Source organism: Mirounga leonina, unplaced genomic scaffold, assembly GCF_011800145.1.
Source record: "Mirounga leonina isolate KUSES-001 unplaced genomic scaffold, KU_Mleo_1.0 Mir_173, whole genome shotgun sequence".
NCBI classification, from domain to species: domain Eukaryota; kingdom Metazoa; phylum Chordata; class Mammalia; order Carnivora; family Phocidae; genus Mirounga; species Mirounga leonina.
This window is the reverse complement of record NW_023270447.1, coordinates 63,821,858-63,849,242: the sequence shown is the minus strand read 5'-3', so window position 1 is coordinate 63,849,242 and position 27,385 is coordinate 63,821,858. Positions and strand designations below refer to the sequence as shown.

General features: G+C 53.5%; 1 protein-coding gene across 1 annotated transcript; it reads right to left on the bottom strand.

The window, feature by feature from the left end:
- Positions 1 to 6,609: 6,609 nt before the first annotated feature.
- NT5C1A (5'-nucleotidase, cytosolic IA) lies at positions 6,610 to 26,961 on the bottom strand. Its single transcript, XM_035018946.1, has 6 exons — positions 26,760 to 26,961; positions 20,597 to 20,764; positions 19,830 to 19,959; positions 18,055 to 18,177; positions 15,589 to 15,773; positions 6,610 to 14,078 (listed from the first exon to the last, which is right to left on the bottom strand). Exons 1-6 carry the CDS (start codon positions 26,883 to 26,885, stop codon positions 13,713 to 13,715), a joined length of 1,098 nt encoding a protein of 365 aa, XP_034874837.1. The 5' UTR covers positions 26,886 to 26,961; the 3' UTR covers positions 6,610 to 13,712.
- Positions 26,962 to 27,385: the final 424 nt, after the last annotated feature.

Below are 27,385 nucleotides of genomic sequence, written 5' to 3'. Positions count from 1 at the left end.
CTATAATAGAGGTTATTATGACTATCTATTATAGTCCCATTTTACTGAGACATAGGGAGGTTAAGTAACTTCCCCAAGGTCACACAGCTAGTAGGTGGCCGAGCTGGGATTCTACCCAGGCAGGCTGGCACCAGAATCCACGCTGGTAACCACTGCATCCTGCATTAGCATGGGATCGACCAGGCAATGGGGACTGGGTTTGAGGGGAAAAAGAGGGAACAAACCCAAGTGATGCTGTATTCCTATCTGGGTGTCTTGAGTGGGTGAAGGTGACAGGCACCAATGGGAACACGGGAGAAGGGGAGAAGTTCAGTGTGGCCACGCTGTTTGTGAGACCCGCGAATACCCAGGAGTAGAACCCGGAGAGAGGTCTGGACTGGAGGAGAGACTGGGGACTGGTAGCTGAGGCCATTGGGGCACAAGAGCTAGTGCAAAGCAAGAGGAAAGAGACCCAGGATAGAACCCTGGGGGACAACAGCCAGAGAAACTCTGGGAAGAAGGAGGAAAATCAGGCAAGAACGGAGTGCCAGGGACCGCAGCCAGAGAGGGCCAAGAACAAGCACTTGGTCACCAGTCCCAGGACTCAGAGAGGAAGATGTGCAATCACAAGGTCACAGAGGCCTTGGCGTGAGTGGAGGAGACAAGGCAGGGGCCAGGATGGGGAAGCGTCTGAGGGATGCAGAAGCAGTTTTAAAGAGGAGGCAGGTCAATGAAAGAGCCCCTCAGGGCCTCAGGAGGAATTTGCTTGTTGATGGGGGCGGGGGTCAGGAGTAGGCAGAAGGGTGAGCCCTGGGGAGCCCAGGAGTAGCCTCAAAGGGAGGGAGGCGGAGAGGGGACCTCTACTCTCCCCACTTTCCCTGTCCGCCTGCCCCAGAGCTGAGCAAGCAGGGAGATTTTCAGAGGCAAGTTTCAGCTCCAGCTCAATGTCTGGTCCCCACCCTAGGTCACCCCCATCTCCTCTTGGGGGCTGGTATTCAGATTCCTGAATGGACATGGCCCAGTCTCCAAATAGTTGGGTTGCACGAAACCTCTGCGGGGCCAGGCACTGAGCCTCTGACTATTGGGTGGTGACGATATCTGAGGGGTCCCAAAGGATAGGATGTTTGGCACAGAGACGCTCACGGCAGTGGTTGGGAGTTACTGGTTGTGCGGTAACTTCTGTCAGTCTCTGGGACATGAAGGCAGGACCCAGGTCAGGTTTGCTCATCGTCCTCTCCCCTAGCACCTACAAAGCGCCTAGCAGTGTCTGGCACTTAGTAGGGGTTTGGTAAATATTGGCTGAGTGCCTAGCGATGGAGAGGAGAGCTGGGGGGCTCCTGAAGTCCTATACCTTCTCTGTGGGGGAGGTGGTACTGGCCCCTTGACAAACAGCAGAGTCCCAGTGAGCATCTTGAGCCAGGGCCTGTGGGGAGGGCTGGAGCACCTGGGTGCCTCTCAATCTTCCCTCTGCAGGGCCTTGCCCCTCCCTTTGTGTCTGGCCTTTCTGTACCTTGGTTTTCTTATCTGTAAAATACGATGATAACAAAGCTATTCACTCCATAGGCCCGTTGTGAGGGTTAAATGAGGTAAGGTGCATAGAGCAGTGCCTGGTATTCAGGGTGAAAGCTTGGAAATATTAGCATTTGGGCTAAGCCTCTCTCTCCGTGCATTTTCTCCCTGGGAGTTTCATCTACTTCCGTGGTTTTACCTCCTATAAGCCAATGGTTCCCAAATTTACATCTCTAATGTAGGCCTTTTTTTTTCCCCCTGAGCTTTGGACCCATATATCCAACTGCCCAGAGTCCTTCTCCTTATATTCCTGTTGGTCCACTGATGTTCCAAGACCCACTGGGGTGTGCTGGGCCTGCCCGGGACCTCCCCCAGGCTCTCTGTGCCAAGGCCCACATCCACAGGGCTCCCAGCCCAGATGTCAAGCGTCCCCATCACCACTTTCCTGCTTGCTGTTCCATCCTGAGAACAATCTGAGCCTCCTTGCCTCACCCCCTCCCTGACCCCTGCTTGTCCCAGGCCCTTCCTGTCCTCCCCTTGCCCTCCTCCCCTGCTCCCCTGGGACCTATCCGCGCTCACTCCCCACCTCACAGCTGCTGCCACAGCTGGTCCCTGACGGAATGTGCAGCTGCTGAGAGCCACATGTGCCGAACAGGCAGTGCCAGGCAGGGGTGGGGGCTGGGAGCATCTGTCTGTGTCTGTTCGTCCATCTACTACACACACACACACACACACACACAGAGTCCTGACCTCCTTCCCTAGTGGTGGTGGACGGTATTGATTTGGTCCCTTTCTCTGTCCCTGGGCTGCAGAGTTCATGCTCCATTGATGGGGGTCCAGTAGTCCCAGCTTGGGGTCCCTGACGGCAGACTGACCGGGCTGGTCCAGCTGTCTTGGTGCCCATATACTCCCTGCCCCTGTGTGTGGGCAGCACAAATCCTCCCAGGAGGCTGCCGAGGACCAAAATGGCAGCCTGGGTGATCAGAGCTTCCCTTTCTCTCCCAGACCCTGGGGGGTGGCCTGCAATGGAGGAAGCCAGAGGCCTCAGACACATTCCAGAGCCCCCCGGGCAGCGCCTGAGGCTCCAGAGGAGTCTCAGCCCTGGGGCAGCGCCAGCAGCATCTGTCTGGGTTCCCACACTCTGGCCTCTGGAATCTCTGCGAATTTCTCTTCCATGTGTGCATGATGTCAGCAGGACAAGGACACTGGGGGTGGAGGGAGGGGAGGGACTGAGGACACTATGCTCCCTGAAGTTAGATGGCTGTGGGGAGTGGGGGTGGGGGAGAGCCCACCCAATAAGGAGAGGATGACTTGGCCTCTTGCTCCCAAGCCTGACTGGGTCTGGACACTGCCCAGTGCATTCCTGTCAGAGCCCCTTGCCATCTCTGGGGCCTCAGTTTCCTCATCTGTAAAATGGAAATAAAACTAGCAGCTATCTCCTAAGTGTAATATGGAGGCTATAAAATCTTGACCCTTGCTGGAGATCCTTCATGATGTAGGCACAGCTCACTCTCTCACCGCTTCCCTGACCTCTACCCCAGTCCTGCCATTTCTCATATGTTTTAGAACACATAATGTAGGTTCATACTTCTGAGTCTGTATTCTGTCCATCTTGAAAGCCTTTCCCTTTCTCTATCTGGAAAACTCCTACTTAGCCTTCAGAACCCAGCAGAGGAGTCCCTCTCCAAGAAGCCTGTCCAGCCTCCCTTGGGCACTGGTACTGCCTCTTTGTACTCCTATGGGTCCTCTATGGCTGCCTCATCTTCCCATATTGTACAGTCTATTTACCTCCCCTGACTATGGCTCTCAGGGAGCTGTCCTTCCTGGGGCTGATGGCCACTCTCAGGAGTCCAGGCACAGCACCCACAACTTGTGGGTGTCATAATATAATCAGGACATGGCTCTAGGCTCATCCTGATGCTACCAGGTAGGGGTCCCCCTGCCCCCATCCCCACTGGTCTGGTCTTAACAGGAAAAGGAAGTAGCTTTGTCCTTACCAGCTGCCAAGGCATTTCTTAAACCCAGGAAAAAGCCACTGTTTGCCTTCTCCCACCCACAGCAACCAAGCCAAAGTCCCACTCTACAGATGGGGAAAACTAAAGCCCAGAGACAAGAAATTAGCAGTAAAGACTGAATTAGAACTCAGGGCTCCTACCCCAGTCTAAGGCCCCAAGTCCCTTTTTCCTACCCCTAACTCGCTCTTGGAGGTTGGAGCTGGGAAGTGATACTGGGGTGAAGGCAGGGCCCCACTGGGTTGAGCAGAAGACTTGGGACTTGGGAAGCAGCTGTCCCTCACCTCTGGATGTGACTGGAATTGTGTTCCACCACACTCCCTGGTATTGACAAGGAAACCTCCCTCTAGCAATGTTGGAGAATTTTAAGACCATCTAGGCGCAATGGGCATGCACCCTGTGGCCCACAGAAGGTGTGTCAGCTCAGGTCTTCCAGGAAACAGATGCTAAGGCGAATTAGAGGTGCAGATTTATTGGGGGCACTGCTTGTAAGGATAAAGGGAGGGAGCGGGAGTAAGAAGAAAGAGGCTTTTGAGCCACGGTGGAGGTCTGACACCCGTGAAGGAGAGGGAGAGGGAGGGAAGATTGTGGAAGAAGTGCCTCAGACTGCAATGCAGCTCTGACAAGGTCTTGGTAAGACCCAGAGTAGAGATTATCCATTAGGGGAGTCCCATGGTAAGCAGAAATAGCCCAGCTCTGGTCTCTCCATGGTGCCTGGTCACCAACGGGGAGCCGTCCGGGAGGCCCTACCATCTGCTCCCCGAAAGTCACAGCGACTCCAAGTTACAGAAGCTGGGGCTGTTGGCTAATGACGCTCCTCACAGCAGCTTCTCTTGAGGACACATATGAGTGATGGGCCCCCCGGCAGCTGCCGAGGGTCCATGCTTGGCAAAGTCACCCAGCCAGTGAGCAGGTGACAAGTTCACTACCTCTGAGGTTCAGGGTTTCATTATTAGTTCAAACTAATAACGAAAGCTCAAATTTTATGTGTGTTTTATCTTAAAATTATATACGAGAGAGTCAGTAGAGTGTAGCATTGAAGATGCAGACAACTTGAGTTTGAATCAAACTTCGCTATGGACCGTGGGTGAGTTACTTTACCTCTCTGAGCCTCAGTTTCCTCCTCTGTAAAATGGGATAGTAATAGTATCTACTTCATAGGGTTATTGTGAGGATCAAATAAATCAATTTATAGAAAGTGTGTAGACAATCTATTCTGTTTACTGTTATGATGTGAATTTGTCATTTATTCCTCGAGTTATCTGTTGATAAAAAAATTTTTTAATGGCTACTGGCAAAGAAAACCAACCACTAATAAGGAAAAGGAAAGAAAGGCAAAGGAAGAGAACACTTAGGCCTCACATCTCGGCCCTCAGGTCTTTCAGCTTTGCAGGTTGAAAAGTGAGCACCCAATAGAAGAAAAAGAATTATGTCCATGATTTCTCCCTCCCATTTTTCCAAGGTAAAGTCACACTTCTGTGTTGTGGGGTTTTGTTACCAAATCTAGTCCGAGATCCTGTCAGAAAGTGGAGGATTCAGTTATGGCACCAGAGGGCTGAGTCTGTTCACTCGAGGCCAGGGCAGGTGAAGGTGTGGGGTCACCACCTCTCCCACCACTCCTCTGCACCCCTGCCTTTTCCCTCACCTTAGACATGGCCCATCAGCTACAACCAGCGTAAGCAGCTCTCATACCGCTGGCCTACAGACATTATAAAAACTTCACAGTGAGACCGAGACATCTCAGAACACAAAGTTTCCATGATGTTCCCAAGTTAGGTAACCTCAGGGCCCCTGAAGGAATCTGCCGGATGGGAGGTGTGAGGAAGTATGTGAAGGAGGAGTCACATTTCTCCTTATCCCTGGTGACTGGCTGGGAAGGTGGGGAACTTCAGGTGGGAGAATCAAGGAGGCAGCCTGAATTCAATCGTTCAATTATAGGCACATTTTTTTTTTAATTTAAAAAGATTTAATTAATTAAATTTAATTTGAGAGAGCAAGAGAGAGCAAGGGGAGGGGCAGAAGGGGAGGGAGAGAGAGAATCCCAAGCTGACTCAGTGCTGAGTGCAGAGCCGGACTGTCTTGATCTCACGACCGAGATCAGGACCTGAGCCGAAACCAAGAGTTGGAGGCTTAACTATCTGAGCCATCCGGGTGCCCCAATTATAGGCACATTTATTGACACCCACTTGGGGCTGGGGGGACACCAAAATAAAGCAGGAAGGGGCACCTGGGTGGCTCAGTCGTTAAGCGTCTGCCTTCGGCTCAGGTCATGATCACAGGGTCCTGGGATCGAGCCCCGCATCGGGCTCCCTGCTCCGCGGGAAGCCTGCTTCTCCCTCTCCCACTCCCCCTGCTTGTGTTCCTTCTCTTGCTGTGTCTCTCTTTGTCAAAAAAATAAAAAAAATCTTTAAAAAAATAAAAAAAATAAAGCAGGAGATTCTCCTTTGGGTTATGGGAGAAAGAGCCATGGACCTAAATACGGTGCACGGGAGAGAGTGATCTGTCCCTCACGCTGTACCAGGTTCTGAGGGAGCCTAGCTGAGGAAGTTGATTTGAGATAAGTCTTGACAGGGCCTCAGCAGACGGAGGCGAGGGCAGGCGGCAGGAAAAAGGAGGGTGGTGGACAGAGTGGTGTAGAGGTATTGGACCCAGGTCGGGTGGGCTGTGGAGGGGGCTGAGGTGCAGGAGGAAGGATAATGGGAGGGCTGAGGCTAGAGTCTGAGTCACCCCCTTCCTCCTCCATCTCACACCCTCTCTTATCTCCTCTTCTCCCTCCCACTCCATCCCACCCTCCCTTGCTAGTTCCAGATGGGAACATTGAGTCTGCGCCAAGAGCACCGCTGGGAGAAGCTTGCCTTCTGATGGACTCGGGCTGCAGAATCTCCCCCCAGGGTGGTCTTTGTGTGGGGGAGGGTCAACAGGGAGACCCTGGTACCCCAGGATGGAACTGATCTCGGGCCTGCTCACTACACCCTTTGCCATTGGCATTTCTCGGGGGGACCGTCAGTCAGTCAGTGGATACAACTGTGAGGAAGGCAAACAGGACAATATGAATTTATTTTACAAGTCTTCTATTTATTTGAATGGCTTTTAAGAGGCAGAAGCCCACGTTGTGAACTTCAGCTACAGGACAAGCATGAGGAATGAGAAGCCCGCAGCACCCTCTATCATGTGACCGCGTAAGTGCCAGGAGCCAGACTGAGCGGGGGCGTGGGGAGGGCTGACTGCAGACCAAGAAGGGGCAGAACTGAGGAGGTATGAGCTGTCTTACCCCCTCCTCAGACAACGGAACTCACATAGATGAAGAAGCACATGCTCCAACCGTTTAAGGAGGCACTTAGGAGATTTACCATAAAAAGCAACCCCAAGGAGGTTAGGTTGTAAAGAAGACCAGGGCAGCCCGTGTTCGCTAAAGATATAAATAGACCTATAAAGATATAAATAGGGCTTCTGACAGGTAGATACAAGCACACTATGTGTAAGGCTTCACTTTCCATCTTCTTCTTCACTGGAGGTGGGGGGCGGGGACTGAGATGCTTTTAAGTAGAAACCAGAAGCTAAAGATACGTGTGTTAATAAAGAACTTTATATGTACACAGTTTAAAACACACAGGGATTAACTAGGATATCACTGAGGTCTCTTAGAGACCCCAAATTCTGTGAGCCTGAGGGTAATATCCTCACACGCTCAGTTAGTCGGTTCTGAAGAACTCAGTTCACTGGGCCTGGGCCAGAGGGTGCAGACAGGAGACTCCAGGGCTGGCTGTAGCCTGCCAGACGTGTTTTGTTTGGCCTGCATGAGGCTTTCCAAATTCAAAATAGTTGCCAACATTTGAAAGTCCAGATTTTCAGCTTCCCTTGAAAACTGGGGTGGACTATCTGGCAAGAGCACCACACATTCCCACATGGCAGCAACCGTGTCAGACAACAGCGGGTGTGTGCTCCATTACCCTAAGACCCAGCCTCATCTCCCCGCTCACTGACGTTTCCCACCTGCCCCTGGGAGGCATCAGGGTTTGCAACCAGGCCTAGGTATCCAGTCTGTGGTGACCTCACAGTTTTCGACTTGGTGGCAGCTCGAAGCTTAGCCTTGAGGCCTTTCCCCTAATCCCGTGGCAGCCCCATCCGACCAGCGGGCTCATGAAGACATCTTCACCCCCAGGCCAGGAGTGTGGAAGGCAGTAACCCTACTCTCTAGAACTTCAGTTTGTCTTACAAGGACCACTAACTCTGCAAAGATGAGTAAATGAAAAGTTGCCAGCCATACTTCACTTTCCTAAATTCAATCCCAAAGGTATCAAGGAGATATTTCCTGATCACGGTCAAGGGTTAGTCACTTCTGGGCCAGACTAGAACACCCAAGCAGAGGAAGGAATCCCAGCCTAGGCTGGGCTGGGCCAGGGAGGCAGGGAAGAAGGCAACTTTTCTAGCCATGACCACGAGATGACCAGAGCAGCCATGGGAGGCTGGCAGGTTTTGCAGGTGTTTAGAAAGCTCCACCCAAGTCATAGTGTGAATGACTCCATCTGGATTTGTGCAGTATACAATCTGCCCAACTGCACACGTTGACCCTGGGACTATCAGCAGGAGGAAAGAAACAAATGGAGATGGTGAGGCAGGTGCAGCCAAAAGGGGTGTCCTAGCACAGATTCTGCCACTTCCTTTCCAAGGCTGCAGGGGGTAGAGCTGGGAGGCAGAGGGTTAGGAGCCAAGACCTTGTGGGCCAGAGTCTGGAAGCTGGAAAGAAAGATAAGGAACTTGGCCTCAGTGGCCCTCATGCTGCCTATGTGCAAATGGCCATGAGATGATGGGAATGGCCAGAAGCAGTCCCAGGAAAGAGGAAACAGGGCTGGCCGTAAGTATGTGGGGCCCAGGATCCTTAGTTAACAGAGATAACCATCCTGTCCACTGTACACACACACACACACACACACACACACACATACACACACAGTTGTCAGCAGAGATATCTGAGACATTACACACCCACGTAAACACGGACACATGCAGCTTTTATCCTGTTGCACATACTGATGAATGTGTCCATACACGCAGTCACAGTGGTTGCTGGTAAGAGCAATCAGCCTGTCACACAGGAGATTTTCAGAGCACCTGTAGTGCTTTTAGGCTAAGCTACCCGAGGGAGTCTAGCACAGCACCAAGTACCACGGGAGAGAAAATTAACCAGTGAAGAAAACCACGAGCTTTGGCCAGCAGCAGAGTGCTGGCCTCTAGCGCCACCTACTGATGGGAGGGGTTTTCATGCTTTGCTTTGAGATCGTGAAACCCAGAGAACACCCATGGTTTCCTAGCTAGGCACCCAGTGCTGGGAAGCCGCCAACCCCAGGATGCCATCCTCCCTCCTCTTTGTGTCCTGCCTGAGTTGGGTGAGACCCCCACATCCTGAGTGGTACCGTGGCATCAGAGAGTGAACATTCAGGACCTTGCATGCCCTCTGGAAAGCAGTACCCAACACCAAAAGGGATGTCAAAATAGGGTTTCATCTTCCGTGCCAACTACGACTTGCTGGTAGGGGCTGCCTGGAATGCTGGGTTGAGAAGGATTCTGAGGCCAAGTCCGGGCTTAGGGGACAAGAGTATCATGATGGAACAGTGGTGTCTATAGGTGGGACCACTTCCACGCTTGCCTTTCTTGCAGTGGATCCTGGAACCTGGGTAAACTCCTGTATCTGCAGGGTCCTAGATTTCTCCTGATCCACAGTTCCACCATGAGGGTATGTGTGTTGCTCACACCCACACAGCACAAGAAGATTGCCATTTTGACTTTCACTGGAGTTTTATCTTTTGCTTAATCGGTAACTTCTGGGCCAGCTAAAGCCCTCGCTGGAACTGTCTTCATGAAGAACTTGTTCTTGCTTCCACAGAGAGCATATGGATGACTTGTTAGATCGGAGTGCTGAAGTCAACATCGGGCACTGCATTTTATCCAAAATCGGTATTTAGCTAAAGCCCATCCATCTACCAGCACTTGTCACTTCCCAAGAGGCCCCATGAGGGCAATGAGGAGCTGAGAACAAAGCCACGCCGAGCAGGTGCAGGACAGCCAGCTGGGCTCAGCCCTAGCCAGGGGTCCTGCTCCCCGCCCCTCACCCAGAAGCTGAGGAGGGCACACTCGAGTCAACTTTGAGTCAACATTTCAAATTACAACAGGCTATGGGGCACTTGGAAAGAGTCAAAACTTGACATCTGAAATCCTCTGATGCCAAGGATCTGTTGTGTTCAACATCACGGTACTCAGCTGGTGCCTGCCGTTTTCTGCAGCCCTAACAATGCCTGCAGATGGGCACGGAGCCTGCACATGCTGCCCCCTTGGCGGTGAAACAAGCCTCTGCTTCCAGTGCTCAGGTGGGTATGAGCTGGTCTCTCCCACTAAGGGGCAGGCTGCGGATGTTTGCCTTCGCCCAGGGTCAGATAAATATTTTCAGCTTCTTGGTCTCTGTTGAAACAACTCAGCTCTGCTGCTGTGTGCAAAACCAATGGGCATGGCTGTGTTCCAACAAGTTTCTTTACAAAGACAGGTGGTGAGCTAGATTTGGCCCATAATTTGCCAAAGCCGGCATGAGCCCCATATGAGGGCCTTCAAACTGGGTTCCAGAGAACCTGGGTGGTGCTTCAGTTCTGCAAATGTCTGGCTCTAATTTAAATTCTTCCTAGCTATTTAGGACACTACAACAGCAATGTACCCACCCGCGTGTTTTAGAGCAGTTTAACGGGAAGGAGGTCAACATGCTAACTGTTGGGCAAGCTCCCTTGTCACGAAGCTTCTCTTGCCTCCTGTATGCTGTCTGGGCTGAACGGCAGAATGGCTGAGAGCCTGGGTCCCAAGAGACAGACATGGGCTCATGGCCAGTGCTGCCACTCGCTGAGTGACTTTGGGCAAGTTACTCTCTCTAGACGAGCAAATAGAGCGGACGACGGCCACTGTGCTGGTGCAACCTCCAGGACGCCCTTTTTGCTGAATTGTGGGAAGGTGTTGTTGTCACAGTGGAGACAGCACAGCGGAGGCCACGGAGGGGCACTCAGGGGCTCAGGCCAGCGCTATTTAGCAAGTGTTATAGAGGTATTTCAATGTTTTAATCACCAGTTTGGTGTTCGGGTGCCCACCAGTCACACCAGTTGAATATCATTATGATGCCGGATCCTACTCGGAATTGAGCTTCTCGCAGGTTTTGATTTCTCCTGGTGGTTCCTGCTACATCCCCGCCATTCTGGTTGGGCACTCAGGGAAAGGAGGGAGCAGCTCTGCAATGATCCTCGAAGTCTCAGTGCCTAGGAACAGTGCTTGCTTTCCTGCTCAGTGGCAGTTTCCATTGGGTCTGGGGTTTTGTGGGCAAGCATTTCCTGGGGAGCGTTCGGAGGGACTTGTCGGGGAGCAGTGCTTTGGTTTCCTGGGGTCCAGCATTTCAGGAGCTGTGGCCCCCCGCCCTAGTGCTGCAGTCCAGTACGGGCTGTGATGCTCACCTGGCGTTTTAATTTGCCCGGGGATCCAATAAACAATGCTCCTTGCCTGGGGCTCCTCCTCACCACTGGAAAGAACCAGAACATGTGTCTGGCCACGGCCTCCCCTGCCCTCAGGATTCTGGCTTTTTACTCCAGCCACCAAAAGCTTTTTTCCAGGCCCGAGATGTTCATTTACGGTTTCAATAATAGAACCGGACCCTAGTGTCTCTCACTGCCCAGGGCTGTCTATCTCTATTACTGGTGGCTCAAGTGAAATCTACAGCTTTTACTGCACCTTATCTTTCTGCTTCCAGCATCATATTTTTCTGCGTCCTGATAGACCTGGAAGAATCAGGGCTGTTTATCACCAGGTCCTGGAGGCAGGACCTCTTGGTTCTCAGAATCCCTGGAATTTATCTTAATTAGGCGCCATCTGGTGCCTAATGTACATATCCATTCTGGTCACGCAGACTGATATCATTCTATGAACCTCGACTGTGCCAGCTAAGCAGGCTGCTTATGGCTTTGGCTGGCTCTGTGAGCCCTAGAGGCTCATCCAAGGGGGTGATTCTGACTCGGGGAAGGACAGAGGGCCTTTCATGGCTCACCCAAGATCAAAGATGACTTTCACTCTCACTTTCTTTCCTAGAGGCTGTTCTTACCTCTCCCAGTATCTCTGGCCAGGCTTGGAGCAGAGTGAAGAACTCAAAACCAGGCCCCCTGCCCTGAGGCCTCCTCTCTTGGCCAGAAGTATCCTGGCTGTGGATGGAAAGACCTGTACAAAGACATCATCATCATATGCCCCTCCCGTGATAAGGCCATCAGTGGTGGGATCTGCCCCAGAAACTCTTCATGGCCTTGACCTTCCTCCCAGGCCCAGCTTCCACACAGAGAGTGAAAACCCAGCCCGACACTCTTCTTCTGGCCCTAACTGTTGCTCATTTTGCGAACCACCTCCGTCTCCTCACTTTTTCCTCCTTTCTGCAGCTACTATCCTGCCCTACACTACCCAGAACTTGGCCCCACTCAGATCCTGTGCTGAGTCCTCAAAATGACAAAGGTTAGGCCCCAGATAGCCCTTCACCTCTTTTTCCCACCCTCACCAGCGGTCCAGCTCTCCTGCACACACCTCCAGGCTCCTGCTCCCTATGATGGCACCTTTGGCTTTCTTCACAAAGTGCTTGCTTACAGCTGGGATGCCCCGGGAGCCGGGCAATCAGTCGCCCTCACAGACGGCTGCTCACCCTTTCTGAGTCTTCCTGAGGGACCAGCCATCAGTGTCCCCACCCTCCCTTCAGAGAGAGCCAGGCTCGTTAGCAAAAGAGGAAGCTGACTCACCAAAGAGTGAGAGCTCTCCCCTAGAAGTGGTGACAAAGGGGCTGCAGAGGCTCCTGCAAGGTGGAGGATTCACTGGTGCACTGCTGGGGGAGGTCTCCTCATTCTGGAGTCCCTTGCGCAGCATCCCGGGACAGAGAGCTCAGTCCTTCCACTCAAAGTCCCACAGCTGGAGAATCTTGCTAGTGCACCTTTCAGCTCCTTCCTGTCTAATGGGTCACTGCCTCAGACCAGACTTTCCCACGTCACCTTGGGCAGACCGTCCCTTGGGTGCACGCAGGACGCCCTCCCACTTGAGCCACTGAGCTTTCTTCCCCTGCATTTGGGCCCACAACAGTGAACCCCAACCCTCTCCCTCTTCCCCGCTGGTAAAGCCGCTTGGCAGCACAGCAGAATGCAGTAACTGAAGGACTGAGGGCTGACGTGAGGGGGTTGGCAGGCAGAACAACTGAACTTTGGCTAAAAGCAAAAGCAAAGGAAGCCCTGAGCAGGCCATCCCGAAAGCTCTTCCCCGGGAAGAGCCTGCAGTGCCCCCTGCTGGCGGAAGGAGAGTTTGCGTGTAGGTTAAATTCACGCCTCTCTCCTTCCACAAACCGTGCCCCCTGGCAGCTGACCCCTGATGGGTGACTCACAGTAGAGGCTCACGGGAAGCGGACAGGTCTTCTTGTCCAGTGGCTTCCAAACGTGCAGAATTAGAGGTAGGGTTCTGCAGACGATTGTGCATTTTGCCCATTTGACAAAGGCCTCCAAGCTGAGGAGCCCGTGGGGGCTGAGTTACAGGCTATGTGCTGCTGAGCAAGCCGCGGACCCCAATGTGGGTCTGGGTCAGCCCAGAGCAAAGGGCCATCTTTTTGAAATTCATTCTCGAAATGTTCTGCTCTAACTGCACAAAGATACCATATGGTCTAGCAGCAGCCCCGGGCAGGGCGATCTTATTAAACCACGCTTCTGCAGCTCCAGGAGAGTTTGGAAGCCACCTACAAGACGCCGGAACTGAGGCCCCTGAAAGGGAGGGACTTACCCAAAGTCATCAGTTCATGCCGGGCAGAGCTCAGAAGCCGGATGCCTTCTCTAGCAAAGCCATGGTCTCTGCACCACACTGAGCTAGTCTTCATCCCAGGCCCCCTTGGAGACAGCCTGGCCCCTCTGACACTGTCAGCCTCGTTCCCATTGACCGTCCCCACCCGAAACCCAGCTACTCTGCAGTCTTACTCTCCTAGCCGGGGTCGTGGCACAGTGTTTGCCCAAAAGGAGGGCTGGTGAGGATGCCGGCTCGGTCTGCATCACTCCCCGCAAGTACCTCACTCGTGGGGATGAGGGCAGACGTGCAGAAGGACAGAGCGGTGAGGAACTAGAAGGGTCCACTGGACGACGTGGTGGAGTACGGACAGGGAGCTGTGCCTGTCTCGGGCCTCAGCTACTGTGCGCCTGGGGCCTGCTTCATAGGCGCAGTTTGCTGGGGCGTCTGTGCCACACCGTAAGGCACATGGGCGGCCACTGTGCCCATCTCCTGCGCCCCGGCCACATGGAACATCTGGTCATCGAAGAAGATGTGTGGGCGGATCTTCTCAAGGAGGGGGCCCTTGGGCGCTCCTGCAAGGAACAAGGCCTCATCCGTCTCCAGGCCCCAGCTGCGCAGGGTCTTGAGAGCCCGGGCCCCCGAACTGGCTGCGCTGCGCGCTGTCACCAAGTAGGTGCGGATTGGACACTCCAGCCGCAGGCCCTTGGAGTAGAACTTCTTCTGCAGCCTACCCAGTGCCTCCAGAAAGCCCTTCAAGGGGCCCTAGGAGAAGGCATGGGAACACGGTGAACACCTCTGTCTCCCAAACATTCACCCCCTCTCCAGCGGGGCTCCTCCCCAAAGCACCAGTGTCTTGCTATTTGGGCTGGGGAAGCTTTTCGAGACCCCTCAATCTCCCAGCTCTGCTACACCTGCTGGGGCCACCGTGTGCATCAGTGGTGAGGTACCTCTGTCGGTCTGGGCATCCGTACTGCTGTGACTGGGGGTGTCTGGCTCAGAATAACCATCCCAGGGCAACTGCTGCTATGTATGTCCATCCACGTGCCCTCCAGGTACATGGGTGTCCGCTGTGTAGCTGTGTACCTGTGGCCTTCTGTGCCATGTCAGCAGAGGGGTATTTCAGTAATCATGGCGCAGGCCCCCTCCAATCAGAATGGACTCCAGCTGCAAACAACTGGGCCAGACTGACCAAAGGGTACCTGCCCACTGGGCACAGGTGGCTCAGGGTGTTATGCACCAGCTCTCTAGGGTCAGGGGAAAGATTTACTCTCTCCCATGCCTAGAATGACAAGGCTGAATGAGGCTGTGCGAATAAAGAACCAGATGCTGATGAAGAAGAAAACTGCATCAGTGGCTGGACATGAGGGCAGGTGGGCTTCTAATCTTAGAGACCCCTCCCTGACAGGGTGACCTGGAGCAAGGGGTGGTCTCCTGGGCCTGTCTGCCAGTTAGTGGTAAAACTGGTCCTGCCCTGGGTTTCCAGCGATTTCAGGGGAACTCCACAAGAACGAAGTCAGATGAATATCTGGGAGCCACAACTCAAGCCTGCTGAGCTCTTGGGGAAAGAAGTTCAGGATTACTGTACACCCAGGTTTTGGTTAAAAGCACAAATAGGAGCTCCAGAAGTCTGTGGATCCCAACACCTCCAACCCCAGGGAATTTTCTCAAAGCTCCAGGGCATAGTCTACTCTCAGGGAGACTCCAAGCAGTGGGAGGATTGCTGAGCCTCCCGGCCAAGGGACAGATGGCAGGAGGTGCGAGGGCTGATGTGGCCCAAAGCAGGCAGGTTGCTCCAGACTCCACCCCCACCTGGGTCTCCCTGCCCTCTGAGGAGCTGCCCAGCTTTTCCTCTCCTCCAGTGAGGGAAGCAGGGGCTTCTTGAGGACCTGGGAGACTACTCAGAGGGGTGGGTGAATCTCCGAGAGGGGATGGGGGTTCCAGAGAGAAGATGGCGGCTTTGGAGACAGAGTGAGGCCTTCAGAAAGGGGAAGGAACCTTCAGCGGGCAGGGGAGCTCAGAGAGAGAACGGGGGCTTTAAGGGTGGGGCATAGGACTGCAGTGAGGGAGATGAGGTTCAACGAGGCGTAGAAGCTCACTGAGGGGGCCCCAGGGGTCAGGTGAGAGGGATGAGGGCTGGAGGCCTGGTGAGGGGACCTGGCTGGATTCTGGGCTGAGCTTGGGGTTTTGGTTCTGGGCTTGAAGTTCCAGCCCAGGGCAAGTTCTGGGGACCCGCCTCACTCCTCTCAGGGGTTCTGGGGAGTGTGTGCAGCACCTGGGCCAGAGGTTTGTTCTCGTGGGCCTTCTCATGCTCAAAGAACCTGTCCAGCCCGTGGGCCTTGACGATGCGCTCCGACTCATCCGAGAAGAGCACAGCATCCCCATCGAAGGCCACGCGCAGCTGGTTCTGGGATACAGCCACATCCCTGCTGGGGCTGAAGATGGTGGCGGCTGCGATCCCTGGGCAGAGAGAGGCAAGTGTTGTCTGCCTTCATCTAGGTAACAGGGGCCCCTGACACCTGCCTCAACTGCCTGGGGCCAAGAGAAGGCCATCTCGGGCTAGCCGTGCCCCACCAGCCTCACCCAGGACACGGGGCAAGGCTAATGAGGGCTCATATTCAGAATATTTAAAAACTGGTCAATAAGAATGGACAGAGGCTTTTGCTCTGAGTAGGGCTCTGAGGGCCCTGGCCCATATCAGGGTTTCCCTTTAGTTCCTGCCTTGTGGGAAGGTCTAGGGGAGCCCCAGGAAAGAGGGGTCACTCAGAGGACTCAGGAAAGCAGCTGTTTAGCAATCAGTATGGAGAAATTTCAATTCCTTAACATCCAGGAAGGTCGTGCTGGTATGGACCAGCTGAATGTCAATCCTGACTGGAAGGAAGGGTCCCCCAGGCCACTGCTGTCCTCCTAGGAGATCTTCACAGGCACCTGATGTAGATCTACGGTGGGGCTAGGAAGGAGCCCCAACCCTGGCTTGGCCTCAGTTACTCTCTACTGTTGATTCTGGCAAGTAATCAACACCTTCTCTGGACCAAAGTAAAATTAAGGGTGTTTGAGTTCTGTCTGGAGCTGAGATCCCAGGCTGAGGTCTATGGGCACCCCACGTACTGTCTCAATGGCACCCGGTATGCCCCACTCAGGGTTCCTTGAGGCAACGTGGGTGACCATCAAGGGCAGTACCAATGCCATCTGACTGTGTACAGAGACTCTCTGCAACCCTGGGCTTCTCCAGGAGTCAAGGATGCCTCTGGGAGCCCAGGCCCCAGATTGGAGCTGCACTGGACAGCAGAGAGCCAGCGCTAGGAGGCTGGAGGCCTGCAGGTCTGTTCTCTACTGGTCATCTCCCCAAAGGCTGCTTCAGCCCTGCTCTTGGGACTCCAGGCTCACAAGGGCTGGGCTAGGGCAGAACTCTGGGAGGAGAGAGCAGTGCCAAGCTCCCAGCAACTTTGGCAGCCTGATGATGCTCTAAGTAGGACCAGGCCCTGGGCATCAAGCCGGGCACCTTCTCAGCGCCTGCAACACTGGAGCCAAGATGAACTAGGACCACCCAACTCTAGGCAGGGCCTCCCTCCTGACCATCCCCTGCTCACTAGCCTCAAATTATAGACATATAGAGGCACACATTCAGGTCAGTGCCAAGGCCCCAACCAGAGGGTGTGACATCTGCTTAGGGGAACTGCTTCTGGTTTCTGGTGAGAGAAAGCCTCTTGAAGCCCAAAGCAACTCAGAGTGAGGCATTGCGAGGCAAGAGGCCAGGCTTCTAGGCAGCAGACAGCATGAAAGAGGAGGAGAAAAGTGGATATCAAAAAAAAAAAAAAAAAAAAAGTCGGGCTCCTGGTGGCTCAGTTGGTTAAGCATCTGTCTTCGGCTCAGGTCATGATCCCAGGGTCCTGGGATCGAGCCCTGTATCGGGCTCCCTGCTCATGGTGGGTGGGTGGGGGGGGGAGTCTGCTTCTCCCTATGCCCTCCCCCTGCTCGTGTTCTCTCTCGCACGCGCGTGCGCAAAAATAAATTTTAAAAAATCTTTTAAAAAAAAGTAGATATATTGCTGATTGATAGAAACCTGCCAGGAGTGTTCAGCCTGAGAAGCCCTCTCAGGCAGTGGGGCAGTCCTTCCTCCCCTGTGGGCCTGTTTTCTTCCATGAGCAATAGGGATACACACCTTGTCAGGAAGACCAAGACTGTGAATACCACCCTAAACTGCCCCTTGACAGGGACCCATAGAGGGTCCTTCGTCAGGACTTGCAGCTGGGTCTCCTAACCTCACCTCAGCCCTGGCCAGGCCAGCTACTGCAATGCTAGCCATTTCCCAGACCTCAGTGCTCAGGATGAACTAGATATTGACCTTCCTCCCCACTGACCCAGACGGGGGCAGAGGCTGCTTATGGTCACACAGGCATCAGAACTACGGACCTGGAGGATTCTTAGAAGGGAGTAGCCTTCTGGGCTGTAAGGAGGGTTTCCATGGGAAGAGAAGGCTGGGGGATGCTGATGAGTAAAAGCATCCTTACCATGGCAGGGCGGGAGGTGGGAGAGTGGACTAGAAAGGCAATCAGTGGAATAGGTGGGCCTTATTCTCAGAGTTTACAGGACAGGTCATAGGGATGAAGGAAGGTACGCCCTTTCCAATTACCACGGTAACCCCTAGCACCTGCTCAGAGCTTTAGGGAGAGCCCCCCCCCCCAACCTCTGGAACTCCTTTGTCAGACTCCCCATGTTCTCCCTCCCCAGTATGACGCACCTTCATCAATGGCTTCCCGCACTTTTTCCGCATCAGCTGACAAGTAGAGGTTGGTGTGATAGGCCTTGAGGTAGCAGATGGGGCTGTTCCCACCTGTCATGCAGAACCGCTCAATGAACAGGTCTGGGAAGGAGGTAGAGAGTACCCAGGTGATGCCTGAGTCAACCCTCAGAGCCTCAGAGCGGTCCCTCCGCGTCCGGTGGGCGCCCTCTTGGTTCTGAGTGGTGATGGGGCAGCAGAGGGATTCTCGGAGGGATTTTAGGCCACTCTTCCCCTCTCTGTGCCCCTCCATCCTTCATCCATGAAATATGGATGATGGACCAGGAGTGACCACCTGGCCCAAGGGAAAAGCCTCTCGTCAGGTAATCCCAGTACTACGAAAGGTGGGTCTCCAGGCAAAGCCTGGCCCTCCTGGGCATAGCTGATTGGATAGGGGCAGACACCTGACCCAAGCTGGGCCAATCACATCCTCTCCAAGCCTGGGCTGATAGTCACCTAGTACGCCTGCGCGCACAGGGTGGGAAAGCTGTGCTGGTTGGTAAGTTGGTGCTCCCCTGAGCCCATTGAGTTACACCATCACTGCCTCAGCCCCTCGTGCGGGACAATCTCTGGAGGGCCGTGCTCCAGTACTGTGGATGGTGTCTCCTGATTACTCCGTGCCTGTGTCCTAAGGTAGTTAAATATTTTGAACATCATCCTGCTCCCAGCAATTTGAAATTAGGATTACAAAAAGGCCACCGAACTCTGTTGGTTGCTTAAAACAAGAATTTGTAAACGTATACATTTTGGCCATATTCAGGAAAAGCAGAGAAACCTAGTTTGGAGAGAGAGATGGGGGTGGGGAGGATGGAAACAGACTTGCTGAGAGAAGCAGAAATAAGGGCTTACGTGGCCGGGAGAGAAAAAGCCCAGGAGAGATTTCCAGTACTTGGATTCAGGCTGTTATGCGTTCACTTTTACTTCCTGCCCTGTGGTTCTAAGAGACACCCCTTTAACCTAATAAGAAATTACCGTTTTCTCGGGGCGCCTGGGTGGCTCAGTCGTTAAGCGTCTGCCTTCGGCTCAGGTCATGATCCCAGGGTCCTGGGATCGAGCCCCGAATCGAGCTCCCTGCTCCATGGGCAGCCTAGCCTGCTTCTCCCTCTCCCACTCCCCCTGCTTGTGATCCCTCTCTCGCTGTCTCTCTCTCTGTCAAATAAATAAATAAAATCTTAAAAAAAAAAAAAAGAAATTACCGTTTTCTCTTCAGCTTAAGCTAGCTCTGGAGGGCCTATTACTTTCAATCAAGAGTTTGGACTAAGACACAAAGTCCCTTCACTCTGAAAACTGCACCTGCCTCTCCTAGCAGCCTTGTAAGGCCTGTGAGCCCCATTGCCGAGAGAGAAACTGAGGCACAGAGGCAGCAGGTGCCCTGCCCAATACATAGGCAGCGGGGCCTATGCAGTGGTTTGCTGGAGCTGGCTTGTATCAGCTTGCAAGAGCTGAACATTAAACATTCAGGGATTTTTTTTGAGCCAGTTAGGTTGTTCAACTGTCGATAACTTGAAATCAGCCGCGGAGGGATATTCACACCCTAAGATGACAATGCTACAATCAGAGCTTTTGTTTTTTCCCTTCTGGTTTGTTTTGTTTTCTTAAGGAACCAGCTGACCAGCGTACCTCTGGGCTTCAGGTTCTAGTTGGTATTACCTACCCCCTGCAGAGATGTGACCCCCCGCCCCCGCAACCCCAAGCGTCTAGTAGGCGTGTCCCATGGCCAAGCCCCTGATGCTCACCATAGTGGTTGATACTGTTGATCAGACGGACACCCACTTGAGCGTGGTTGTTGGTCACAAGGACGATGTCAAAGATGTCGTCACTATCGGGGTACAGCTCCCGCAGCCGCCTGTTCACAGCCTCCAGAGCCTGGATGGAAGAGGGGACCCTCCTGCTCAGACCCCCAGGGACTGACATCTGGAGTTGGTAGCCAGTGTTGGGGAGGAGTGAGCTGGGATCTAATGGGGGCAGAGAGGGATGGTCAGGGACTGGCCATGGACGTGGACTGTCTCATCCTAACCTCAGCCATCGTGCTGGTTGATTGCTGCACAGGGGCACCTCAGTACAGAGTGAGTGGGGGCCAAAATCCAGGCCAGCTCCACTCACCAAGCTAGTGACCCGGAGTTGGGCTGCATTAGCACTGAGGACAGGGAGGCTTCTTCCCACAATGGCTCTGTCCCCTTGCCAAGCTGTGTTCCTGCGGGCCGGCATCTGCCTAGAGGGGGCCCCCTTTCCTTATTCAAACACCCAGGAGTGCTTTTTTTTTTTTTTAAGATTTTTTAATTTATTTACGACAGAGAGAGACACAGAGAGAGAGGGAACACAAGCAGGGGGAGAGGGAGAGGGAGAAGCAGGCTTCCCGCTGAGCAGGGAGCCCGATGCGGGGCTCGATCCCAGGACCCTGGGACCACGACCTGAGCCAAAGGCAGATGCTTAACGACTGAGCCACCCAGGCGCCCCAGGAGTGCTTTTTCTAATTCCCACAAAGGCACTATATGGCACCCACCTTCACGAAGGGGAAGGCTGGCCCGGGACCGAAGGGCTCATTCTCATGTTCCAGCTGGTAGCGCACATACTCCTCCACGCCCTGCTCCGTGTAAATGCGCTGCTCCTCGTCCATGCGGAACAAGGCTCGGGAGGACACAGCAATGGTGACAGCATTCTGAGGCTTGGGCTGCAGAGGCGCAGGAGGAAAGCTGTTACTCACACTCCCTGAAGCAGGTCTCACGTGCCTGCCTCTCTGGGTGCCTTGGGCAGGGGCAGACCTGGGTCAGGACTCCCTCCTTGCAGGACCCAGCCAGGAACTGAGGGAGATGGTGGCTCCCTACCAAGGAGCACGATCTGGTGGGAGGACATCCCCTCAGGGAGTTTGCAGTCTAGTTGGCCATCTGGACACAATGGAAAAATGAATACAGTGTATGTAGCCAGAGTATGACTGATGCTCAAGATGGTCTCCAGATGGTTTCCATTATAAAATGAGAGCTACATGTTCCTTAGGAAGAAATGGTGCTCAGAAACATGGCAGTTATATAAGAAAATTTATCTCCAGCCCAGATCTTTCTCCTGAGATCCAGACTGATACATCTAATTGTCCCAGTTGACTAACAGACATTCAAACTCAACGTACCCAAGGCTGAATTCCCACCACTCCCTGCACCTCCAAACCTGGTCTTCCACCCACCTCCTCATCTCAGTGCTCAGCACCACATGGACTCAACACTGAGGCCAGAGCCCAGAAGTCAACCTCAACTCTTCCCCTGTCCTCAACTCCCCTCCCTACATCCATCCATCCATCCATCAATCAATCACCAAAACCTGTCAACTCTATAGAATCCACTTCTTTGTGCCTTCCCTGCCAAAGTCCAGTCCATCACCATCTCCCACCTCAGGTCATCCAATTTGTTGTTAGGGGATGTTTCTCAAGTTCACATCTGATGATGCTCCTCTCCCTTTCAGTGGTACCCACTCCTCTCAAACGCTGTTCCCCAGCCTTGAGTATGGAGTAAGAAGCTCTTGGAGACAGACACCTACCTCTCCGCACTGTCACCTTTCTGCTATCCCACTTTGCTCAGTCTGACCTTTCTCATGTCTGAGCATACTTTCCTGTCTGTCCATGAGCCTTTGCACATGATGTGCCCACTGCCTGATCTGCTCTTTCCTTGGCTTTTCATCCAGCTAACTTCTCCCCAACCTACAGGTCTCAAACTACATGTCACCTGCAGGAAGCCTTCCCTCACTCCTAGTATGGGCTTGCTACCTCTCCCATAGATTTCCTTTTTTAGTTAAATGTAGCATGGCCCTATTTGCTTATTTAACTATTTCTATTTCTAGACAGAGTTCTGGGGAGGAAGCAGGGACCAGGTTTAAGTTCTGAGGGAGCATAAGCCAGGACTATCTTGTTCATTTAGAGTATCTATAGTGCTTAAAACTGTGCCTAGCACATAGTAGGTGCTCAGTAAATTTGTAATGCTTCTGAACTCTCACATAATCTACTTCAGTGAGAAACAGTATTTGCTATGACGGATTTAACATGAACTGGAAACTCCAGGGCAGTACCCTAATCTGTTCAGATTGCTTGACACACAGTAGGTGCTCCGAGAATATTTTTTTGGTTGATGCAAATTTTACAAACACCTACTGGTTCTTTGTGCCAGGTCCCTGGGCTCTGCCTGGGAGTGGTCCTGGTAGGGACTTGGATCTCAAATGGATCTGGATGCATTTTTTACAAATGCATAAATGGATCTCAAATTCTGGCCTGCTCCTGAGAGCACTGCGGGCCACGTACTCAACTCCACTGCTTCTCTCTGGAATCAAGCCTGGGACCCAATCAGTGGACAACATTGAGTGATTACCACGTGACAGGCACTGTGCTGGGGACATGGCAGGAAACAATAGAGACACAATCCCCACCCCTGTGGAGCTTATGATCTATCCCTAAGACAGAGATTTGTGCCATCCTTTAGAAGAGCATTATCCAGTAGAACTTTCTGTGATAACAGATACATTCAGTCACTTGAAATGTACTTAGTGAGACTGAGGAACTGGATTTTTAATTGTATTTAATTTCAATCAATTTAAATTTAAGTAGCTATGAATGGCTAGTGGCTAATGAAGCTTTAAACCTCAAAGTAGTAAACGGAAGACCAAAGAGTTCCCCAAGCACCTGCCGTCAGCCTCAGTTTGCATTTGACTTTTACCCCAACAAAGATGGTATATCTGGCCAGCAGGGTCAGGGAAAGGCAATGGCGAGCAGGACAGGTGCCTCTTCTCTGGGGCTCAACCCAAGTACTGTTCCAGTTGCCAGCCACCCCTGTTCGTGTGATCACGGGTTGGGTACCTCCCAACCCCCTCGGCAACTGTGAGCTTTCAAGGAAAGAATGTAAAGTAAAAGCGAAGGGGTGATAGAGGGCTGGCCAGGGATGGTAAGGGTGGGTAGGGTTGGGGGAGTGGGGAGACCACTCTTATAAACACAGGAAGCCTGCTGGGTTTACTGCCCCAGGGACAGGCCCATCACCCCTTCAAGGACAGAGAGCCAGCTGCCCTCCTGGCCCCTTCAGGCAGGTTCCCAAGCCAGCCACTCCAGCCCAGGCAGCAGGCCAAGGTCTCGCTCTTCACTTGCTGTCCCACAGTCCCTGCCAGACTTCTGCATTCTGGGTCCCCTCTGGTTGAGCTACTCAGACCCCAACCCATCCCACCTCTGGCCATCACAAGAAAGATATTCCAGCTGTCTTGGCCCCAGGAGTCTCCACTTCCTTCTTTTCCAAATGGGCAAGTAGACTCAGAGAGGGACAGAGTATTACTCTAGGTCACACAGCAAAGTCAAGAAGATCCAGGTAGGTAAGATCCCAAGTCTCTGGCCTCTAACCTGACCTCTGTCCACACAGCAGCACGCCCCCCCCCCCATATGCCTTTCCTTGATAGCTTCCAGATGACCCCCAACCCCTTCTATTTCAGCCACTTCCTTGGGACACTTGCCCCATGCAGCCCTCACCTTATGGATTTGGGAGAAATGGTGAGGGAAACCATGCCCCCAGACTGAGGTTTCTAAGGGCAGGGCTCTCTTTCTCCTCAGAATGGAGGTCCCCAGGACAGGACCCTCTGCCGGCTCTTCTTGCTCTGACTCTGCACCAGGAGGGGAGGGTCTTAGGGCCCAGAGGGCATGAACTGCTGTGAGAGATACAGAAAGAGTGGCCTTTCCAGGCTCGCTCAGAGCTGAAGGGACAGGCAAAGGGCTGGCCAGAGCTGGAGAGAAGCCAAGCACTTGGAGACGCCTCTGGACCTAGTTGCAGGGGGATACCACCCTTCATGTGTTGTTTGGCATACCCAAGAACAAACAGTTCCTCCAGAACACAAAAAGAAGTCCCGATTCCAGACTGGGAATTGGGTCAGGGAGACCCTTGTCCTAGGCCGGGGACTCAGCCTGGGAACAATGGGCTCCAGGGAGCCAGGGTCCTGCCAGTTCTCTGCCTTCCACTGGTGCTGGGGGGCAGGTGGGGGGATAATGGAGGAGAGCCAGCCCTGCCTAGCCTGCCTGAGGAGCTCTCATTTAGACTGACATGATTCTGCCTGTTGGGCCCAAGAGAGGAACACAGCCAAAAGCTGTTAATTGTAAACAGTTTTACTGGGGGAAGAACTGCTGGAGGAGAGTGGGACAAGGTAGGTCTGGACTGAGGAGTCCTCTGACCTCGTGAGGTGAGGGGCTCCTGTGGGCCTTCAGGGCTTAAATATTTCACTCAGGCTCCTGGGAATGAGACCACGCTCTGATGGGGCCCAGGAGGCCTAAAGCCCCCAAAATAGCCTGTGGGAGGAGGGGCTATTACAGGAAGGAGAAGGGGCCAGGAGGCCGCCAGGCCCCTTGCGTCCCAGAGGACCATGAGGCATCAGGGGTCATGACTGACCACTAGGACTGAGCTCCTTGGCTCCATGGTGCTTGAGCAGGAGACGTATTGGTGAGCTCCACTCACCACCCCAGCCCCAGTGTCCATCTCCTGGGCCATGGCCATGACATTAGTTAAGCTTCCTCCTCAGGCAGGGACCAGGGACCTCCTCACTGGTCTGCCTGCTGCCAGACTCACCGTCTCCCATCCATCCCCCATGCAGCCCCAGAGTGATGGTGCTCAAATGAAATGGGACCAAGTTAATCCCCTGCTGGAAAATCCTGCTGAAAAATGGTTTTCATACTTTTAAAAAAGTAGGTTGATGTTTTATTTCCATGAACTCCTGGGCCGAACCCCAGTATGTAAATCAGATATTACTATAGTTTATTAGTATAAATTTATTTTACTAGTTTACTTTTTAATTCAAATGTATTTGATGTACATGTACATCATAACATGTACATGATATATTTATTATATATTTATTTATTTATTATTTATTATAATGTCAACCAATGGCAACAGCACAAGGTGTGTAGGTGATAAATTTGAAACTAGGGGTTAGGCCGCCAGCGCAGACTTAAACTTCGTCATCTAGTTAATTTGTTCCTGTGTTTGTTGGTTTGTGCACAGTAATGATAAAGTCCTGAGTCCCATCAACAAGTGGTTGCAAATGGCAAAAAATTTTTGTTTTGTGTTAAACTATAAGCCTCAAGATACTCAGCAACAATAATTGCCAGCAATCTCAAGATAAACTTCTAGTAAACAGTTCACAGGGAAAGCTTTATCCTGAGGTTTGCTTAAAAAACAAAACAAAACAAAACAAAACAAAACAACTAATCAACCTGCAGCATAAATTAATCTATTGGTGGTATTGAAGGTGCTAAGATGGCCACATAACACATTTGAGTGAATTGAGGTTTTTATTACACATTTTTAATTGTTTAAGAGGTAATTGGAAGGAAAAAGAAAATAAATTAGATCCACATGTGTGCAGATCTCCAGAAACATGGGGCCCCAGTGGAACCTGGTTTTAAAACCCCTAACTCCACTGAATACCCAGGTTCCTGAGTATGGCATTCAAGGCCCTGGATGTGTCTCTGGCACCCCTCCCATGTATCTCCCAAAGATTCTGCATTCTCCCACTCAGTTTCAAAGACATCCCCAAGCCTTTTGCCCATCCTGTTTCCCCATCTGCCTGGGAAATACTGCCTACTCAGGCTTTAAGGTGAGCTCAAACGCCATGTGAGCAAAGCCTTCCTTAGTGGGCAGTCACTCACTCCTGTACACTCTAGAGACCATGTAGGGTCTTTCATCTGAGCACTCACCATGGCCAGGGTCTCCCTCAGTGCACCCTGAGCTCCTGAGGCAGGGACTCAGCCAAATTCATCTCTCAATCCGCACTGCTGAGCAGGGCCTAGAGATACTGCAGGGAATGACTGTTGACAGGGTGGGCCTCCTGGGGAAGGGCCCTTGGAGGGAAGCAGCAGGATGCTTTAAGGTCAGGGTGGGACTGCTTGGAGGATGCCTCTGGGTCAACCTCCGTTCAGTCCCCTTCCCAAGCTCTGAGATCTGGGAAGCAGGAATGAGCAAGGCCCAGGGCACAACCGGGACATCAGAAATCTGTCCGATGGGAAGAGGAGCTCTCTCCTCTGTGTGAGCGTCCCAAAGCTGAGACCACCCCAGGGGTCACGGGGATGTTGATGCCCGCTGCGAGGGGAGCAGAGCCCGCAGCTGTGGCGGAGCGTTGGGAGCCCTGAACGCAGGGCGAAGAAGATTCCAGCGCAGCTCCCTTCCCTTAGGACGCGGGCAGAGCAGTACCCGGAGCCCACAGCGCAGGACCGCGAGCCAGAGCCCGAACGCAGACGCTCGGGTCCGGAGCCCGATGCCCAGATGGCAGGGAGCAGAGCGCACAACGAGGAGCCGGGTTTCCAGTGTCAGGTTACCCGAGCCCGGGGCTCTTGGGCAGGCGCGGCAGACCCGCTATGCCAACAAGTGCTGCCCGCGCGCCCCTGGCTGCCGGCTCGCGGAGGAGCTGGGCCCTGAGGACAGCATGGGGGAGGGGGACTCCTGGCGTGGAACCCGAGCCCCAGGGGGCGGGGGGGGGGGGAGAAACACCTGCTCAGAGCTCCCAAAATAAACGCAAGCCGGTGCCAACGGGCAGGCACATTCTGGTGCTGAGGAGCTGCGTCCCCTCCCGGAGGGCTGCCACGGATCCCTCTCCAGGGGGCTTACGACCCTCCCTCGGTGACCCTTCCCCTGCCCTTCTCCGTACCCAGGCCCTGCCGTTACCGATTTGGGTTTCTTCTTGGGCGTGAGGTTTTCGTAGAAAGTCTTGGTCTCCTCCCAGCACGGGGCCGCCGCGGTCTGTGCCCCCCGCCCGGGCTCGCGGGGCTCCCGGAGCTCCGCGGGTTCCATGCTCCGCGGCCACCCTGCCGGCCGGAGCGGGCGGCGGCGGGGACGCGGCGCTGGCGGGGCTGCACTGCGGCGCGGAGGCGCGGCGCGGGCGTGAGAAGGGGGCGGGCCGCGGCGGGGAGTGTGCGCGCGCGAGCCGCCGCGGGGTGGCGGGGGCGGGGGCTTGATAAACCCCCTCTCGGCTGCGGCGGGCTGCTGATGTTGGATGTGTCCTGGGGGGCAGCTGAGTCCCCAAGTGAATGCCGGGATGGGGGGTGGTAACTAGCGAGGGTTTGGCCTCTCGGGCTCCCCGGAGCAGGGGCCCTGAAGCTGGGCTTGCGGGCTGCGGCGGATTCGGGATTTCAGGGATCGTGGTCTTCGCTGGTGCTCGAGGGCACGGAGAGAGGAGAGGCCTGACAACTTTTTTCCCAGGATGGTAATCCTCAAAGGAGAAAATGAAAAGCTAGCCTCCTTTCCGCCAAAAGCTAACCCGCCTTTTTGCCCTCTGGTGCCAGGGCCCTGGG

Bases quoted from the DNA above. Each gene is read 5' to 3' on its own strand.
- NT5C1A (XM_035018946.1), bottom strand. From the start codon at position 26,885: ATGGAACCCGCGGAGCTCCGGGAGCCCCGCGAGCCCGGGCGGGGGGCA. The intron at 19,960-20,596 runs GTGGGTGCCATA...TCTTCCATCCAG, and splicing joins CAGCCTTCCCCTTCGTGAAG to GCTCTGGAGGCTGTGAACAG. The intron at 18,178-19,829 runs GTGAGCATCAGG...CCTCCTTCCCAG, and splicing joins CAACAGTATCAACCACTATG to ACCTGTTCATTGAGCGGTTC.